This window comes from Passer montanus, unplaced genomic scaffold, assembly GCF_014805655.1.
Source record: "Passer montanus isolate IOZ18808 unplaced genomic scaffold, ASM1480565v1 scaffold123, whole genome shotgun sequence".
Taxonomy (NCBI): domain Eukaryota; kingdom Metazoa; phylum Chordata; class Aves; order Passeriformes; family Passeridae; genus Passer; species Passer montanus.
In genome coordinates this window covers 939,390-957,474 of record NW_024359056.1, presented here as the reverse complement: position 1 = coordinate 957,474, position 18,085 = coordinate 939,390, and the positions used below count along the sequence as shown (strand labels likewise).

The window sequence follows — 18,085 nt, the reverse complement described above, 5'->3', positions numbered from 1 at the left end:
GCTCATTCTAAGTCCTCATTCCAGTGTTTTCTCTTCACTGTTTTTAATCCCATTTTAAACACGTTTATTTGCCCTGAAGTGGTGAAACCCATCAGAATTAACCAATTTCACCGAGGCCATGCGAGGGGTCAGGGCAGAGCAGGACTCTGGAATGGTTTGGGGTTGGAAGGAGCTTAAATCCCACCCAGTTCCAATTCGGCTCTTTCTGATGTCTCTGCTGGTGACGCTGTGGTGACGTTACACAAAACAATTGTGAAGCCGATCCCTGCTCGGTGACTCAGGCGAAAGGAGAAATCTCAGGAATGTGGGCAAAGCTGGGACCGATCCCGCTCTGCCTGCACGGTTAAACGGGTCCGTTCTGATGGGCTCCAGCACTCTTTGGGGCAAAGAACCCCATTAACCCCTGCCCCGAGCCTGTGGCAGAGCAGGAATTCCGGTTTTCCACGATTTCCCAGCACCGATCCAACAGCAGCAGCCCCATTCCCGGAGTCCCCACCTTTCCCTGAAAGCTGCACCAAGTCAGAGGGGCTGGGGCTCCCTGCCTGGCCCTGCTGGGGCTCTGCCTCTTCCCATCTTGGGTGCTTTGGGGCTGGAATAACCCCCTGGAGAATCTCCAGGCCTCAGTTCTCTCGAAGTTTCTCGGCTGGTGGCTCTCCCTGGCATCACCTCCTGCTGTGGTGAGAAAGTTCAGGAATGTGGTTACAGCTGGGAACCATCCTGCTCTGCCTACACGCTCAGATTGTTTCCTTCTGATGGGCTCCAGCACTGGTTTTTGGGCTAAAATGTGCATTAATCCTTACCCTGAGCTTGTGCAGAGCAGGAATTCCTCTTTTCCATGATTTTCCAGCACCAATCCCAACAGCAGCACCTCATGGAGGCTTCAGAGCAGGAGCTGCTGCTCCCAAAGTGGGTCAGGTCACCCCGAAGACAAAACAGAATTGTTTGTTTAGATTGCTGGAGTTTGCAAATATAAAGATAAAAAATAACTGGGACACGTCAGGTTTCCAAGCAGATGAATCTCCCTGTGGCTCTCCATTCCCAGAGAATCCAGGCTGGATCCTTTTCCAGGGATCTCCTGAGGCTGGCAGGCCTTGGGGCTGGGAAAGAGGTGCAGAGTCAAATTTGTATTTTGGGGCTGGGAAAGAGATGCAGACTCAGGGTTAAATTTGTATTTTGGGGCTGGGAAAGAGGTGCAGACTCAGGGTTAAATTTGTATTTTGGGGCTGGGAAAGAGGTGCAGAGTCAGAGTTCAATTTGTATTTTGGGGAATTTTGGTTGTTTTTAAGGAAGGATGGGATGTGCTGGGAAGGGGCTGGTTTGTGTCCTGTGGGCTGGGGAATTGATTCCCATGTGGAATCTGTTTTTCCTATGAGGATCTGCCACCCAAACTTGCCAAGAAAAGCTGTGAGGACATAAAATTCCAGCTGGCCGTGCTGCAAATAAGATTGAAATCAAATCAACCATTTATATTTGCTCTGATCCATCTTCTAAAGCCTTTAAGTGCCATAAACCAGGGCCTTTTCCTTTCCACATTAAAAATTACGGAATGGTTTGGGTTGGGAGGGACTTAAAATCATCCATGGGCAGGGCTCCACTGTCCCAGGGTGCTCCAAGCTGGCCTTGGACCCTTCCAGGGATGGAGCAGCCACAGCTCCTCTGGGAATTCCATACTAGGGAAGAAAACCACAATTATCTGATACTGAACACACCAATTTTTTTAAATTTTAAATTTTTTTAAAACAAAATAACTTTGAATGTGCTGCTCCGTGGCTTTGGCAGCTGCCAGGGCAGCCCCGAGCTGCTGGTGGGGAGGATAAAGCCCTGAGCCAGGTGGAGCTCAGCTGTTAGAGAAGCTGGAGATTTGCAAAGTGACAAAAACGTAAATACAAACCCCTGGATCCAGGAGATAAAGCCCAGTTTGGGTGCCCACCTCGCAGCTGGGCACTGCTGCCTTATCAGCCTGGCTGCAGCTTCTGGCTCTGGCAGCCCCTGCGTGGTGAGGGCTGGGATAAGAGCTCCAGGTGCTCCTTATCAGCTGGGAGGGGCTCTGGGTGCTGCCCCAGCCCACCAGAGCCTTCCTTCCCCTGCTGCATTCTCCTTTCTCGGGAATTCCTGGTACTGGGCTCTGCTCCTGCTGTGCCACAGCTGCCCCAGGCTGCAGCAGGGAGGTGCTGCCCAGCCTGGGGGCTGTGCCTGATGCCTGGATTTACCTGGCTGCTGGCACAGAGGGAATGAGGGTGAACTTTGGGAACTCTGCTGGGACTTGCTGGGGTGTGGGTGATGAAGTTGTGGATTCATGGAATGGTTTGGGCTGGAAGGAGCTTAGAGCCCATCCAGTGCCAGCCCTGCCATGGCAGGGACAGCTCCCACTGTCCCAGGGGCTCCAGCCTGGCCTTGGGCACTGCCAGGGATCCAGGGGCAGCCACAGCTCCTCTGGGAATTCCATCCCAGCCCCTCCCAGGCAGGAATTCCTTCCCAAATCCCACCCAACCCTGCTCTCTGGCAGTGGAAGCCATTCCCTGGGTCCTGTCCCTCCAGGCTCTTCCTGCTCAGCAAATTCCCAGTGTCCAGGGCTGTTCCTGCAGCACCTGCAGAGGGATGGGAAAATAAAATCCTGGAATGGTTTGGGTGGGAAGGGACCTCACTCCCATCCTGCCACCCCTGCCATGGGACACCTCCCACTATCCCAGGTGGCTCCAAGTGGCCCTGGACACCCCCAGGCTGAGGCTGCTGCAGCCCAAATGTGGTTTTAGCTCTGCCCTTCCCTGTTTCCCTGCTCCTGTGGAATTTGGGGCTCGTGGAGCACCCAGGGACCCCCAAGCCCGGGGAGCTCTAGGATGGGATGCAGGGAGCAGAGGGTGGGAAGGGAGGAGTGAGGGAATCCCTGCACAAGCCTGGTCTCAAGGAAGCTTTTCCAGGGAAGCTGAGCTCCTGTTGTCCAGGGATGGCAGGAATCCCTCCCAGGCCACAGGCTGCTCCTCTTCCTGCTGCTGGCCACAGCCTATGCATGTTATGGGAATCTTCTCTCAAACTTTAAACATTCTCTACAAATTTATCTCCCACACCTGTCTGCCCCGTTTCCCTGGCAGAAATCATGGATAATCCCATCCCATCCCCAGGAACAGGGGGAACCCCTCAGGCTGAGGCTCCCCCAGCTCTGGAGCACAAGGATTCTTGGTGGCACCGCTCCAGGGTTAAAATGTAACCTGGGAGCAGAAATCCAGCCTGGCCCAGCTCATTATCAGGCAGCAACACCTGAGAGTGCAGGAGAAAGGGCTCATTAAGGAGAGTCTAATTCCCCCTCCCTGCCCTGCCACAGGCACGGGAAGGAGATTACAGTTCTTGCTCAGGGAGAGGAAAACCTCGATAAAGGCTGTGGAGCAATCCTGGGAAATGTGTCCCTGCCAGTTCTGTTTCCTTGGATCACAGCAAGGGAAGTTCCCGTGGCCTGGGGATCACAGTTCTCTGCTGGAATTACAGGTGTGGATGTGGCTCTCCAGTTTAAATGTCATTTAATGTGGAAAACTCAGTGCCAAACCCTGCCAGCAGCACAGCTCTGGTCTCTCTCCAAGGAAATAAAGGTGTGATAATCCCGTGGCTTCTCCCGGGGGCAGGAAGGGGAGATTTGAGCAATTCCTGGGTTCAGTTTGTGCTGTGGAAGGGTTTGATACCCTCAGCTTTGCACAGGCCTCAGGGATGGGGGATGGCTGGGACACCCCGGGGCAGGAGCTGGCTGTCACCTGCAGCTCTCCCACATCCTGGAGAAGTGTTTTGCCAAGTGCAGGAAATGCTGCCAGGTCCCCAAAATCAATCAGGAGCGAGTCCCATGCGTGACAATGTCATTTATTGTTGTTTTCTCCAGCAGCTCCGTGTTCCCACGGGGAACAGAGAATTCCCAGCACAAATAAGGCAAGGAGGAAGGAGAGCAGCTCGTGCTGCCCCCAGCACCTCTCCAGGTGTGAGAGAAAATCCACACCTGGATTTTCTCACCTCGTGTGTGTTCATTTCCAAACCCAACACTTCATTTTCCTGCTTTTTCCAGGTTCTGAGGGTGGTTTTCCTCCTTCCCAAGGCCCACACAGCAATAAATTGCCCTGCAGTATCAGAGGAATGGTTAACCTTGATTTGAGCTCATGCAACACCTCCTTCCCGGCAAGGTCGAATTCCAAATAATCCTTTGGAGAGGAATGAAATAAAAGCCAGGGCTGCTCCCTGGGCCAAAAGACTTTGCCTCCTTCTCCTGGAGAGCACCAAATTCACCTGGCTTGGGTTGGTTTCATGGTGGAATGAGGAAATCATGGAAAATATGAAGGAAGAGAAGCGTTTTTGGGGAGCGGGGGCTCTGAGGGGACAAAGACACCCCCAGGACACCCCACAAAACCCCAAATAAGTCCTGTTCTGGGCAGCTCCCCTGGATCAGCAGCGCAGGAGCTGAGCACAGCCCTTCTGTGCTTTGGGGACAGTTTGGGGCAGCTCTGGGGACAATTTGGGGAAGCTTTTGGGACAATTTAGTGCTACTTTGGGGGACAGTTTGGGGCTGCTTTGGGGACATTTTGGGGAAGCTTTGGGGACAAATTGGGGCTGCTTTGGGGACATTTTGGGGCTGCTTTTGGGACAATTTAGTGCTACTTTGGGGGACAGTTTGGGGCTGCTTTGGGGACATTTTGGGGAAGCTTTGGGGACAAATTGGGGCTGCTTTGGGGACATTTTGGGGCTGAGCACAGCCCCTCTGTGCTTTGGGGACAGTTTGGGGCAGCTCTGGGGACAATTTGGGGAAGCTTTGGGGACAATTTAGTGCTACCTTGGGGGACAATTTGGGGCTGCTTTAGGGGACAATTTAGGACTGCAACGTGGATAATTTGGGGCTGCTTTGGGGACATTTTGGGGCTGCTTTTGGGACAATTTAGTGCTACTTTGGGTACAATTTGGGGCTGCTTTGGGGATGATTTATGACTACATTGGGGACAATTTGGGGCTGCTTTGGGCACAATTTGGGGCTGCTTTAGGGACAATCTGGGGCTGCTGTGGGGACCCTGCAGGGAAACAGCCACTCTGCCCATGGAATCTCCATCTCCAGGCCTGACCGCACCTTGCCCTGCCTCACCGGGGGTGACTGCAGGGGCCGTCCCGCACAAGGACCGAGCCCGAGCTGTGAGGGGCGCTCCCGTTCTCCCGGGGGCCGCGGGACAGGCAGCGGTGACACCGCGGCAGTCCCAGCCGTGCCACCAAAACCTCTCCGGCAGCCGCAATCGCTACGTCTCCCCTTCCTTCCCCCCAGCCTTGGCCGTGGCACACACCGCGAGGCCGGCACACCTGTCGGCGCTCGGGCGGACACAAACGGCCGCGGCCGGTGACAGTTACCCGCTCCGCCGCCGCGTCCCCCTCAGCGCCGCCGCCACAGCACGCCCGCCCTCACGGCCCCGCCCCGCCCACCCGCCGCCACAGCCAATCACAGCCCTCCGCCTCTCCCCTCTCACTTTTTATTGGTTAGTATTCCTGCCAATCATTTTCCCGCCCGGCGATGTCACGAATGCGCGCCGCGCTGATTGGTGGGGCCGGGCTGGGCGTGGCGAGCGCGGCTTTAAAGGAGGTTGGGCGGCGCGCGGTGGCAGCGCCCCCCCGGCCCCCGGTACCAGTGTCCGGCCCGGCTCGGCCCGGCTCGGCTCGGTGTGAGAGGTGTGCAAGCGTTATTGGGGTCAGGAAAAGGGAGTGTGAGAGGTGTGCAAGCGTTATTGGGGTCAGGAAAAGGGAATGTGAGAGGTGTGCAAGCGTTATTGGGGTGCAGGAGCTTCTGGGGTGCAGGGAGAGGGGGAGTGCGAGAGGTGTGCAAAGGGTTTTGGGGGTGCAAGGCTTTTTTGGGGTGCAAGAGGGGAGTGTGCAAGCGGCTATTGGGGTGTAAGAGGTGTGCAAAGGGTTGTTGGGGTGCAAGAAGAGGGGAGGTGTAAAGGGGGTGCAAAGGAGAAGTGTGTAAGCAGTTGTTGGGGTGAAAGGAGTGCTGGGGGTTCAAGGGGTTGTTGGAGTGTTAGGGACGTGTAAGAGATTTTGGGGTGCAAGGGAGGAAAATCTGCAAGAGACTGGGGTGCAAGGGGGGGGGAGCGTGGAGGGGATATTGGGGCGCAAGAAAGGTGGGGATGTGTAAGGGATCTTGGGATGCAGACGGGTGAAGTGTCCATGGAATGTTGGGGTGCAGATGGGCAAAGTTTCCGTGGAATGTTGGGGTGCAGATGGGCAAAGTTTCTGTGGAATGTTGGGGTGCACATGAGGGAAAGTGTCCATGGAATGTTGGGGTGCAGATGGGCAAAGTGTGGTGCACGTTTGGGGGGAGGTGTCCATGGAATGTGGGGGTGTGTGAGGTTCCCGGGAAGGCGCTGGGCAGGTGCCCAGGTGTCACCCCAAATCCTGCTGGCTCTGGGGCTGTCCTGCAGCCCCGGGGAGCTTTGCACAGAGGTGACACCCCAGTGCTGCTCCCTGGACTGGCAGATGCCCAGCCGGTGCCAGCAGTGCCCTGCTGGAATCCCTGGGGCTGGCATCAGGAGCTCCTCGGGCAGCTTTTCCCTCCCGGAGCCCAGGGATCCAGCTCAGGAGGGAAGAGCTGCTGGGATGGGGCGCTGGGGCCCCGTGGGGTGGGTGAGTGCCTTTGCTGGGGTCAGGCTGCTTGAGGAGGAGCTGCCCGCTGGATTTTGGAGCTGCTGATGCTCGAGCACACTCAGGGAAGGCTTCCCAGCGTCTCCGGAGTGTGGGAATTGTCCCGAAGGGTGTTTCCTCCCTCTGCCCTGCCAGTTTGCTGCTGTGGGGCCTTCAGAAGACGAGGGAAAGCTGGGAAAAGCCAAACTCCCTCGATGCCGGCGTGGATGAATCACGAGATGTTGCAATCCCTTCTCGTCCAGGGCTCCCCGAAAGAGTAGAAAGGGCAGAGCAGAGGAAGTGCCTTGGCTTTTGCAGCTCCTGCCAGTGTCCAAGCACTCAAAGGAAATATTCCCGGTTTTTTGCCCTGTTTGCCCCCTGGGTCTGTGAGCCAGGTGCACAGATCTGGGGTGGGGTTGGTGCCCACCCTGAGCGTGGCACCGGCTGCTGGCACGAGCAGAGGAGGTGCTTTGTGCCCAGTCACGGCCGGGCAGCTCCGCGGGTGTTGTCCCTCCGGAATTGTGCAGTTCTTTCCTCGGCGGGGAGAGCAGGGCCAGAAATGAAAGCGGTGCCCGGCTTCCTGGAGTGGGAGGCGCTTTGGAGGAAAAGCTCCGCGGGCTGTGCCTGGCCTGGCTGCGGCAGGGCCGGGCTGGGCTGGTCCTGCCAGCAGCAGGTCAGACCCTCCTGCTGCTGCCGGAGCCCACCAGGGTCCCTCTGTGCTGGGCCACTGCGAAATCCCGCCGGGATCTGCTCCTGCCCTGGGCACGCCCCTGCCCGCTGTGGGCAAAGGTACAGCTGAGCCAGAAAAGGGAGGTTTTGAGCCCTACAGAGGTTTGTTTTCTTGTGGTGGGTGTAATCCAATAACAGCTCGGCTCTTTCGCTGTGTTGTGGCAGAGGGGCCACGTTCCTGCAGAAAAGGAGCAAAGCTTTTCCTCCCTGGGACTTCCTGGGGCAGAGGTCCGGGCTGGAGGAGGTTGGGATTTTCTGCAGGTGCAGGAGGAGCACCTGGGCAGCTCCTGCTCTGAGGTTCCTCCTGTCTGGCTTCCAGCGAGTCATTTCCTCCCAAAGAGAAACTGAAAATGTCGTAATTTGGGGAATTGTTTGCTGCAGACACTTGCACAACCCCTGAGCTTGGTGGGGTCACGGAATCCCAGAATGGTTTGGGTGGGAAGGGACCTTAAAATCCCCTGGGGCCACCCCAGGGCAGGGACACTTCCCACTGTCCCAGGGTGCTCCAACCTGCCGCAGCTCCTCTGGGAATTCCATCCCTCCTTCCTCCCTCACAGGGAAGGATTCCTTCCCAATATCCAGTTTAAATCTACACTCTTTTCCTCTCCATTATTTTCCAGTATTGAATAAATAATAATGTAATTTTTTTTACCATTAGGCAAAGCCCCCTTGAGCTGCACTTTCCCTCTGCTTCTCCCCCTCAGCTCCAGTTGTTTGGACACCCCGGGCTGGGTTTTTCCTGGTGCTGAGGGTGTTTCTCACACTTCTCAGGCTTGTTTTTGTTTGTGGCTGCTGCAAAAAACAGCTGTGCTGGGAGCCCTGATCCATCCCCAAATGATCTGAAGGGATCAGCGTGTCAAGGACTCCTGATGGCAGCAGAAAAGGAGTTTCTGGAGGGCTCCCCTGGAGCCTCCTCCTCCTGCCCTGATCCTTTTGGTGATTTTTCTGCCGGAGCTGCTTTCCCAAAGGCTGTGAAAACAAAGGATGGGATCCCCTTGGGGATGTGAGGAACAGTTTTGCTCCCCTGGGGATTAATTAATCGCTGGGGGGAGAAATGAGGCGTGCAGGGCTGGCACCTCCCTTCTGGCAGAGGGTGCCAGTGGCTCTAGGGACCAAAAAAATCCTTTTCCATGAAAACCTGGCCTGCCTTTGGAGCTTCCTGGTGGTCACAAAGGTTCTGGAAGCCCAGCAGAACATCTGAGGGAGCAGGGCTGTGGATTCTTTGGGGTTTGGTGGTGGGAGATTCTGCATCCCCCCATTTCCAGCTGCTCCAGGAGGAGCAGTTCCTTGTGTTCCAGCTGAGGGGGAGTTTTGGAATGCTGGGAATTCCTGGATACCCCGCTGGACTGACCCTCTGCTCCTCTCCCATGGGTGTGCTGCTCATCTGGGGGCTGTTCCAGCTGAACTCCCCCAAAATTGGGGTTCAGAGCTTGAGCCTGGCTCGTGCCTTGTCCTGTTCCAGCTGAACTGCCCCAAAATTGGGGTTCAGAGCTTGAGCCTGGCTCGTGCCTTGTCCTGTTCCAGCTGAACTCCCCCAAAATTGGTGTTCAGAGTTTGAGCCTGGCTCATACCTTGTCCTGTTCCAGCTGAACTGCCCCAAAATTGGGGTTCAGAGCTTGAGCCTGGCTCGTGCCTTGTCCTGTTCCAGCTGAACTGCCCCAAAATTGGGGTTCAGAGCTTGAGCCTGGCCATGCCTTGCCCAGCTGGCAGGATCTGCTGGATCCATGCAGAAATGCTGCTGATTTCCTGCTAAGAGCATTTTGTGTTCCCTTTGTGCACCTCTGTCACATGAACCCAGGAAAAGCAGATTGTGCTCAGAGAACATAAATAAATAAACCCCAAACAAAAGGCAAACGAGGTCTGAGGGTGTTTGTAGGGTGTCAAACCAGTGATCCCCTGCCAGGATATGCAGAGACCTGGGAAAAATAATTCTGAGTAAAAATCAAGCAAACAACACTGGAGGAGTGCTGGGGCTCTTCCCAAAGCGCATCCAGCAGGACAGAGCTCTTCCCCAGGGGCAGGGAACTGCCTCAACCTGACCCTGGCACTTGTGGTGGTGGTTTTTTCCTGCCCAAACTGCAGCCAGGACAAGCAGGGCGCTCGTGGCTGGCCCTGCACCGCTGCCTTATGCAATGGGGATTAATTGGAGTAGGTGGAGAACAATTTCTTGGCTGCTTATCAGGGGTGAGGCTCCAGGAGCTGCTTGGTGGCTTCAGATAGGTGAGAGGAGCTGGGGGCACTGCCCAGCTCAGGGAAATCATCTCCTCAAGCCCTGATAAACTTCAGCTCCCTCCCTCAGAGCTGCTCCCAGCCCCAGGCCTCTGGCTCAGCAGCAGCCACCCAGGAGATCCTGGATTTGGTTGTTGCTTGGGCTGTTTGTTCTCCAAAATCCTGATTTTTGTTATTGCTTGGGCTGTTTGTTCTCCAAAATCCTGATTTTTGTTGGTCCTTGGGCTCTTTTTCCTCCTAAATCTGGTTTTGGCTATTCCTTAGGCTGCTTGTCCTTCTAAACCCAGGTTTTGGTTATTCCTTGGGCAGTGCGTCCTGATGAATCTTGGATTTGGTTATTGCTTGGGCTGTTTGTTCTCCAAAATCCTGATTTTTGTTGGTCCTTGGGCTCTTTTTCCTCCTAAATCTGGTTTTGGCTATTCCTTAGGCTGCTTGTCCGTCTAAACCCAGGGTTTGGTTATTCCTTGGGCAGTGCGTCCTGATGAATCTTGGATTTGGTTATTGCTTGGGCTGTTTGTTCTCCAAAATCCTGATTTTGCTTATTTCTTTGGTTGTTCATTCTTTTAAATCTGGTTTTGGTTTTTCCTTAGGCTGCTTGTCCGTCTAAACCCAGGTTTTGGTTATTCCTTGGGCAGTTCGTCCTGATGAATCTTGGATTTGGTTATTGCTTGGGCTGTTTGTTCTCCAAAATCCTGATTTTTGTTGTTCCTTGGGCAGTTTGTCCTGTTGAATCCAAGTTTTGGTTGTTGCTTGTGCTTCTAGTTCTATTCAATCCTGATTTTTGTTATTCCTTGGGCTGTTTGTCATCCTAAATCCTGATTTTCATTATTCCTTGGCCTGTTTGTCCTGTTAAATCCAGGTTTTGGTTATTCCTATAGCTGTTTGTCCTCTAAATCCTGATTTTGGTTATTTCTTTGGCTGTTTGTTTTCCTAAATCTGGTTTTGGTTGTTCCTTAGGCTGCTTGTCCCCCTAAACCCAGGTTTTCATTATTCCTTGGGCAGTTTGTCCTCCTAAATCCAGATTTTTGTTATTCCTTAGGCTGTTTGTTCTCCTAAATCCAATTTTGGTTATTATTTGAGCTTTTAGTTCTATTCAATCCTGACTTTTGTAATTCCTTGAATTGTTTTTCTTGATTTTGGTTGTTCTTTGGGTAGTTTGTCCTCTTGAATCCTGCTTTTGGCTACTCCTTGGGTTGCTGAATCCTGGTTTATCTGCTCCTTGGCTGTTAGTCCTGTTGAACCTGGGTTTTGGTTATTCCTTGGGCAGTCAGCCCTGGTTTAATGGGCAGTTAGTCCTGGTTTTATCTGCTCCTTGGCTGTTAGTCCTGTTGAACCTGGGTCTTGCTTATTCCTTGGGCTGTTTGTCCTGTTTTTGGTGAATGCTTGGGCAGTCAGTCCTGGTTTTATCTCCTCCTTGGGCTGCTAGTCATGTTTTACCCAGGTTTTGGTTATTCCTTGGGCTGTTAGTCCTGTTGAACCTGGGTTTTGGTTATTCCTTGGGCAGTCAGTCCTGGTTTTATCTCCTCCTTGGGCTGCTAGTCCTGTTCTACCCACAAGTGATGGGTGGCTGATGCAAACTGCAGCCTGTGTGGGCTCCTCTGGGCTGTGAACCCCTTCAGAGCAGCTCAGATCCACCAAATGAAAAAAGAAATCCTATTTATCCATTCTCATGCAGAGCTGTACCCACCTTGCATCCCTCTGCCATGAAAAGCTGCCCTGTTCCTGACCACGCTGGAGCAGCAGGGTGTCTGTAAATTGATTTTTCTGGGGTGTGTGTGGCCCTGACAGCTACAGAAGGTTCTGTTCCTTCATGGGAGCTGCTGGGGTGAAAGTGGGAAAAACTGGATCATCAATAATGGCTTACTTGGCTTTACTCTCCAAAACCACATTGGTCCTGCACATAAATGTCACCTGCTGCTGCCAGGGGTAAACTGGGATGGGACTGGGATTTTCTCCAGAACATTCCAAAATCCTGAGCAGCCTCCATAGGATGGGAAGGTGCAGAGACCACGAGGGCTTGAATGGACAGCTGGATGTAAAACCTGCTTTTAAATTCTGAGCTGATTCAGTGCATTGCTGCCCTCCCTGGGGGGTTTTCCTGAGTTTTTGGGTTCGTTTGGAGTTCCCAGGGAATGTGGTGCTGTGGAGCAGGGAGCTCTGCACGAGGCTGCCAAATTCCCTGGTGGAGGGTGATGCCATTCATGAGCACCAGCTGATGCTGGAGTCTGAAATCCCAGCCAAATTTTTAGGGTTTTTAAGGTGTATTTACTACAAATTCCATAATTTGGTTGGTCTAGACTTGAGTAAACCCAGCTTGATTTCGTTATTCCGAGTGGAAGTCTTGAACTGAGCTCTGGTCCCTTCCTTGGGCTCATAGAGGGGGTGTGGAGGTGTTTTGGGGTTTGGGGGCTCCAAGGTTCAATCCTTGAAGGTTTTTATGGAAAGCTGAGCTGCTGCGTGGCCTCCTGGCTAATTAATGAAGGGCCTGATGAGCAGGAATTCCCGAGGCTGCCGAGTGCCCCTTGCCCAGGGCCGAGGCCTCCCCGGTGTTGGTGTTTTGGGGCCGAGGCTGCTCCGAGGGGCTGGTTTCGGTGTCATGGACTGGAATTGCAGAATGATGGAATTCCTGAGCTTGGAAAAGCCTTCCAAGGCCATCCAGGCCTGCTGTGGCCATCCCCACCTTGTCCCCAGCCCAGGGCACTGAGGGCCATGTCCAGGCCTTCCTTGGCCACCTCCCCTGCCTGTCTCAGTTTTTAACATTTTCCACAAGGAACACAGGAAGGATCTGTGGGCATTTTGCTGCTCAGGAGTTCCTGGGATGGCTGTGGAGGTTTGAGGTTTTCACCCAGTGCTGATTGGGGTCCTGGGACCCCTCACGTGTTGTCATTGTCACCTCCAGGCCTTTGAGCCCTGCTGCCTGCAGAGCCCTGGAAGGAGCTCCAGGGAATTTTCCTGAGGGGAAATTGTGTAATAAAGTGGTGGCAGTGAGCTTTGGAACAGGTTTGGGTGCCAGGAGCAGGTTTGGGTGCCAGGAGCTCAGCTGGCTTAAAATCTGTGGCAGAAAAAAAATCTTGAGGGACGGAAATGCAGCTGGAATTCCCTGCCAGGCCCTCGGGGGAGAAAACCACCAGGAGCTGAGGGGAAAACAGGGACATGGAACGTCCCAGAGCCTCTGGGGGACACTGGCTCTGCATTTTCTCATTTTCAGGAGAATTCCTGCCAGTTCCCAGTTTTCCCAGCTCACCCTTCTAGGAACTGTCCCAGGCTGCTGGGCAGCTGCAGGAGGGACAAGCTGGGGCAGAGTCAGGGTGTTGAAAGCAGGAGAAAATTACAACCTTCCCTGGATTTCTTCACCCAGCCTCTGGAGCAGCCTCATTCCTTGGGATTTCCAAGGATAAAGCAGAGCAGAGGTTGCACTTCCCTCCAGGATCAGCCCGGGTGTCGCAGTGGGAGCGTGGGCTCCATCCAGCAGGATAAATAAAAAATTAGGATAAATAAGGGACATGCAGGGGCTGAATTGACCCCTCAGTGTGTCGCTACAGGACACAAGACAGCACGATGCAGACACACTGCTGCTCTCAGGCAGGAAAAAGAGCACATTTATTTTCTGACTCCTACATTTATAGATTTCTAAAGGTACAGAGGATTGGAGAGTAAAAGTGCTTCTTCTCCAGGGACCCTGGACAAAATAACAGTCTATCAAGTTTCTCCTCTTCCATGAAAGAATACAAAACAAGAAGTTGTTTACAGAAAGTGTGTGAAAAAGTTTCATACAAAAATACAAACATCAGAAGGCTTAGAAAATCTTAAAAAATCAGGGCGACATCAGTGATCTTGGAATTCTGGTGGCTCTGAGCCCTGGCTTTGTGGCGTGGGGTGGGTAACCAAGGGCTCTCCCTGGTGTGCTTTGTTGCAGACACGGATGCAGAGCCTGCAGCCGGACCCCAAAGCCCAGTACAGGGGCGTGTACGAAGCTCTCAAGAAGATGGTGCTGACCGAGGGGTTTTGGAGGCCTTTGCGTGGGATTGATGTCACCATGCTGGGGGCTGGCCCTGCCCACGCCTTGTACTTCGCCTGCTACGAGAAAATGAAAAAGTCTCTCAGTGATATTTTCCATCCAGGAGGAAACAGCCACCTGGCCAATGGTAATTTTGGGGTTTGCCCTAAAGAAAACCCAAAACATTTGTGGTTATCAACCTATCCCTTGCTTGCTTCTCACTCAGCCTGGTCCCCCTCCCAATCTAAACTCTATTTAATCTTAAATTATTCCAGCATAATTCATCAATTTAGTGGGCAAAAGGTGTTCAGGTGCAGCTGTGCTGTTCCTATAATGCCATGGAATCCTTAAAGTTGGGAAAGATCTTCAGGATCAAGTCCCACCTTTGAAGGTATCACCTAAAGGTGTGATCTTATGTTGAAGGCATCACCTCAGATTTGAATTCAGGTGTCCCTGAGAGCATGGAGTGCCCTCCATTTTCTGTATGCTTAAATTTTTAGCAGGAATATTTCACTTTTAAACCCAGCAATAGCAGCAGAAAGCCTGGAATTGAGCAGCCAGGGCTTTACCAAAGGGTTTGTGCTGGAGATTCCCATGATTTTTCTGGGAAGTGCTGGTGGGAATCTGCCATGGGGTCACTGAACTCAGAGAAGGGAATAAAATCCCTTCTCCTCGCTGCTCCTTGCTGGGAACACATTCCTGGGTTTGCCTTTCAAGTAGCTACAGGCCTGTGGTGCCAGCAGGAAAATCAGAGCTGTGGCTTCATGAGAAATGACCAAAAGTCATCTGGGCAAGAGGGAATTGGAGGTGGGAGCCAACATCAAAGGGAAGGAGTGGCTGCAGAGCCTCATCCCAGAGCCGAGCGCGGGATGGGTCAGGGCTGGCTGGGTTTGGCACAACCTGGGCACTGAGGCTTGGAAAGCAGGCTGAGTAAAGGGATGAAAATCCCTAATTAGGGCTGTGCTGAGGGGAGGGTAAACATTGCTCACTGCTCGCTCAGGCGCCGCGGGTGTCTGGGGCCGGCGGATCCTTGGGAATCGTTGGGAAGAGCAAAGGTGGGGGCTGGGAGAGGATCCGGGGTTCTCTCAGGATGGGGTTCCTGCCCTGGGAATCTGTGTTGTGCACCTGGGTGCTCCTTCAGCATGGATGGGATCCACCATGGATGGGATTCCTCCATGGATGGAGCCCCCTGTGGATGGATCCCCATGCATGGGATCCACCATGGATGGTGTTCCCCAGTGGATGGATTCCCCATGGATAGGAACCCCCCATTGATGGAGCCCCTTCTGGATGGGGTCCCCATGGATGGATTCCCCATTGATAGGAGCCCCTCAGGGATGGGATTCCCCAGGGATGGGAGCCCCCCATGGGTGGGATCCCTGTGGATGGATTCCCATGGATAGGAGCCCACCATGAATGGGATCCCCATGGATGGAGCTCCCCCCTGGATGAGATTCCTCCATGGATAGAGCCCCCTATGAATGGATCCCCCTGGATGGGATTCCCCATGGGTGGGATCCCCCTGGATAGATTCCCACAAATGTGATCCCCCTGGATGGATTCCCATGGATGGATTCCCCATTTATAGTATCCCCCTGGATGGATTCCCATGGATGGAATCCCCCCAAATGGATTCCCCTGGATGGATTCCCTATTTATGGTATCCCCTGGATGGATTCCCATGGATAGAATGCCCCCAAGTGGATTCCCATGGATGGGATCCCCCTGGATGGATCTGCCTGGGTGGATCCCCCTGGATGGATGGATGGATGGATGGATTCCCATGGATGGATCCCCCTGGATGGATCTGCCTGGATGGATCCCCCTGGATGGATGGATGGATTCCCATGGATGGATCCCCCTGGGTGGCAGTGATGCCTTTTGAGCCGGCTTTTGTTTTCTCAGGGCTGCTTTTCCTTGCAGGCATCGCTGGGAGCGTGGCCACGCTGCTGCACGACGCCGTGATGAATCCTGCTGAAGGTAATCCTGGCCTTCTGGGAAGTGCTGCTCCCTCTAGGACACCCAGGACCTTCCCTGCCCAGTGAATCCAGGCCTAAATCCCTCCTGGCTCTTCTCCCTCTGCCCCTTGGCAAGAGTGGGAAGAAATCCAGGGCTGCCCCCAGCTGGGAGAGCTCCAAAACCACCAAAGCCAGGGACTCATTCCCTGTCCTTGGGAGGAGAGGGAGAGCTGCCAGGAGGGATTTATCCCTGCATCTCTGTGGTGCACTGGGACTTTCCAGGGGAGGTGTCTCCTTTACTGGTGTCACCTTTACTGTCACCACTCTGCTTGGGGCAGTGGCTCTGGTTTTCCTGAAGCTTTGGACTAACCAGGCTGAGCTCAGGTTGTTGGATGAGCACACGGAGGGGCTGTGAGATTCCTGGGGAGGTGGAGTGGCAGGAGAAGGCCTCAGGACAATGAGGATTAACAGGAAAATGCAGCTCAAATGACAATGCTGCCACCTGCCAGCTCCTCGGCGTCACTGGGCTGTGCTGCTGAGTGCGCCCAGAGCTGGGAATCTGTGAAGGAGAAACCTCCAGTGTATCAAATCCTTTTAGTCATACCCTGATTGAATCAATTAAATAAATTGGCCTCGTTAGTCAGTGGAAGTCACTGCAGGCAGTGAGGCTGGAGCGGGGTGTGACACCCCCAGGTGATGCTCAGGTGTGGCTTCACCTCCTGCCCTCATGGCTGCTGGCTGTTTGTGCGTCCCCACCGAGGGTGCTGAGCAGCCTGCCTTAATGGGGAGAGCTGAGGGTCGTTAATTAACCCTGAGGAGAGGGGCTCATTAGAACTGGTGGGTCATTAATTAACCCTGAGGAGTTCATTAGAACTAAAGAGTCATTAATTAACCCTGAGGAGAGGGGTTCATTAGGAAGTGAGCTCTGAGCTGTCCCCTCACTGTGCTGAGCTCTGGGGGCACTGGGCACCTCAGGGGGATCAGTTTGGGTGGGGAAGGGGAGATCAGGGCTGGGCCTGGGGTCACTCTGGGGGCTGTCAGGCCTGACCCCACAGCTGAGTGTGTCCCTGTCCCCATTCCTGTCCTGAGCTCTGGGGGTGCTCAGGGGGTTTGGGTGGGGAAGGGGAGCTCGGGGCTGTGCCAGCCAGGCCTGACCCCGCGCTGAGTGTGTCCCTGTCCCCACGCTGTCCTGAATTCTGGGGGTGCTCAGGGGGTTTGGTTTGGGTGGGGGAGCTCGGGGCTGTGCCAGCCAGGCCCGGCCCCGCGCTGAGCGTGTCCCTGTCCCCACGCTGTCCCCGAGCAGTGGTGAAGCAGCGGCTGCAGATGTTCAACTCCCCGTACACGTCGGTGCTGAGCTGCGTGCGGACGGTGCAGAGGACTGAGGGCTTTGGAGCCTTCTACCGCAGCTACACCACGCAGCTGACCATGAACGTGCCCTTCCAGGCCATCCACTTCATCACCTACGAGCTGATGCAGGAGCACCTGAACCCCCACCGCCAGTACCAGCCCCAGTCCCACATCGTGGCCGGCGCCGTGGCCGGGGCCGTGGCCGCCGCCGCCACCACGCCCCTGGACGTGTGCAAGACGCTGCTGAACACGCAGGAGAACACGGCCCTGAGCTCCCTCAAGATCAGGGGGCACCTGTCGGGCATGGCCAACGCCTTCAGCACCGTTTACCAGCTGGGAGGGCTGCCCGGCTTCTTCAAAGGCGTCCAGGCTCGCGTCATTTACCAGATGCCCTCCACGGCCATCTCCTGGTCCGTGTATGAGTTCTTCAAGTACTTCCTGACCAAGCACGCGCTGGAGAAGAAACCGTCCTCGTGAGACGGGAGCGGGAGTCCCCTGGGGCTCCTCCTGCAGCCCAGCTGCAATTCTGCTGCCTTCACATCTCCACGTCTCCCTGCCTGAGATTCCCGTGGTGCTCGGTCACTGAGTGCCCCGGGGTTCCAGGGATCCCTGTCACTGAGTGTGTCCTTGTCACTGAGTGTCCCAGGGATCCCTGTCACTGAGTGTGTCCCTGTCATTGAGTGCCCCCAGGGATTCTGGGGATTCTTGGTCACTGAGTGCCCCAGGGATTCCTGGTCACTGTGTCCCCCTGTCACTGAGTGTCCCCAGGGATTCCTGGTCACTGGGTGTCCCCAGTGGTTCTGGGGATCCCTGTTACCGAGTGTCTCCCTGTCACTGAGTGCCCCAGGGGTCCCAGGAATTCCTGGTCACTGAGTGTCCCTGGGGATTCCCATGGTGCTTCCCAGGGATTCCCTGTCACCCAGTGTGTCCCTGTCACTGGGGGTCCCCAGGGATTGTGGGGATTCTTGGTCACTGAGTGCCCCAGGGGTCCCAGGAATTCCTGGTCCCTGGGGCTTCCCATGGTGCTTCCCAGGGATTCCCTGTCACCCAGTGTGTCCCTGTCACTGGGGGTCCCCAGGGATTGTGGGGATTCCTGCTCACTGGGTGTCCCCAGGGATTCCCTGTCACTCAGTGTGTCCCTGTCACTGGGTGTCCCCAGGGATTGTGGGGATTCTTGGTCACTGGGTGTCCCTGGGGGTTC

General features: G+C 54.6%; 1 protein-coding gene and 1 long non-coding RNA gene across 2 annotated transcripts; one reads left to right on the top strand and one right to left on the bottom strand.

Moving 5' to 3' along the window:
• Positions 1–201: 201 nt before the first annotated feature.
• Positions 202–5,399, bottom strand: LOC120497158. Its single transcript, XR_005626442.1, has 3 exons — positions 5,314–5,399; positions 801–1,097; positions 202–672 (listed from the first exon to the last, which is right to left on the bottom strand). It is a non-coding gene; the product is annotated as an uncharacterized LOC120497158 (long non-coding RNA).
• An 8,099-nt stretch (positions 5,400–13,498) lies between these two features.
• On the top strand, positions 13,499–17,577 carry SLC25A37 (solute carrier family 25 member 37). The gene is made up of 3 exons (XM_039698310.1): positions 13,499–13,727; positions 15,503–15,559; positions 16,841–17,577. The coding sequence occupies exons 1-3, from the start codon at positions 13,505–13,507 to the stop codon at positions 17,359–17,361; spliced, it is 801 nt and encodes a 266-aa protein (XP_039554244.1). The 5' UTR covers positions 13,499–13,504; the 3' UTR covers positions 17,362–17,577.
• The last annotated feature ends 508 nt before the right edge of the window (positions 17,578–18,085 follow it).

Bases quoted from the DNA above. Each gene is read 5' to 3' on its own strand.
- SLC25A37 (XM_039698310.1), top strand. From the start codon at position 13,505: ATGCAGAGCCTGCAGCCGGACCCCAAAGCCCAGTACAGGGGCGTGTAC. The intron at 13,728-15,502 runs GTAATTTTGGGG...TTTTCCTTGCAG, and splicing joins AAACAGCCACCTGGCCAATG to GCATCGCTGGGAGCGTGGCC. The intron at 15,560-16,840 runs GTAATCCTGGCC...GTCCCCGAGCAG, and splicing joins CGTGATGAATCCTGCTGAAG to TGGTGAAGCAGCGGCTGCAG.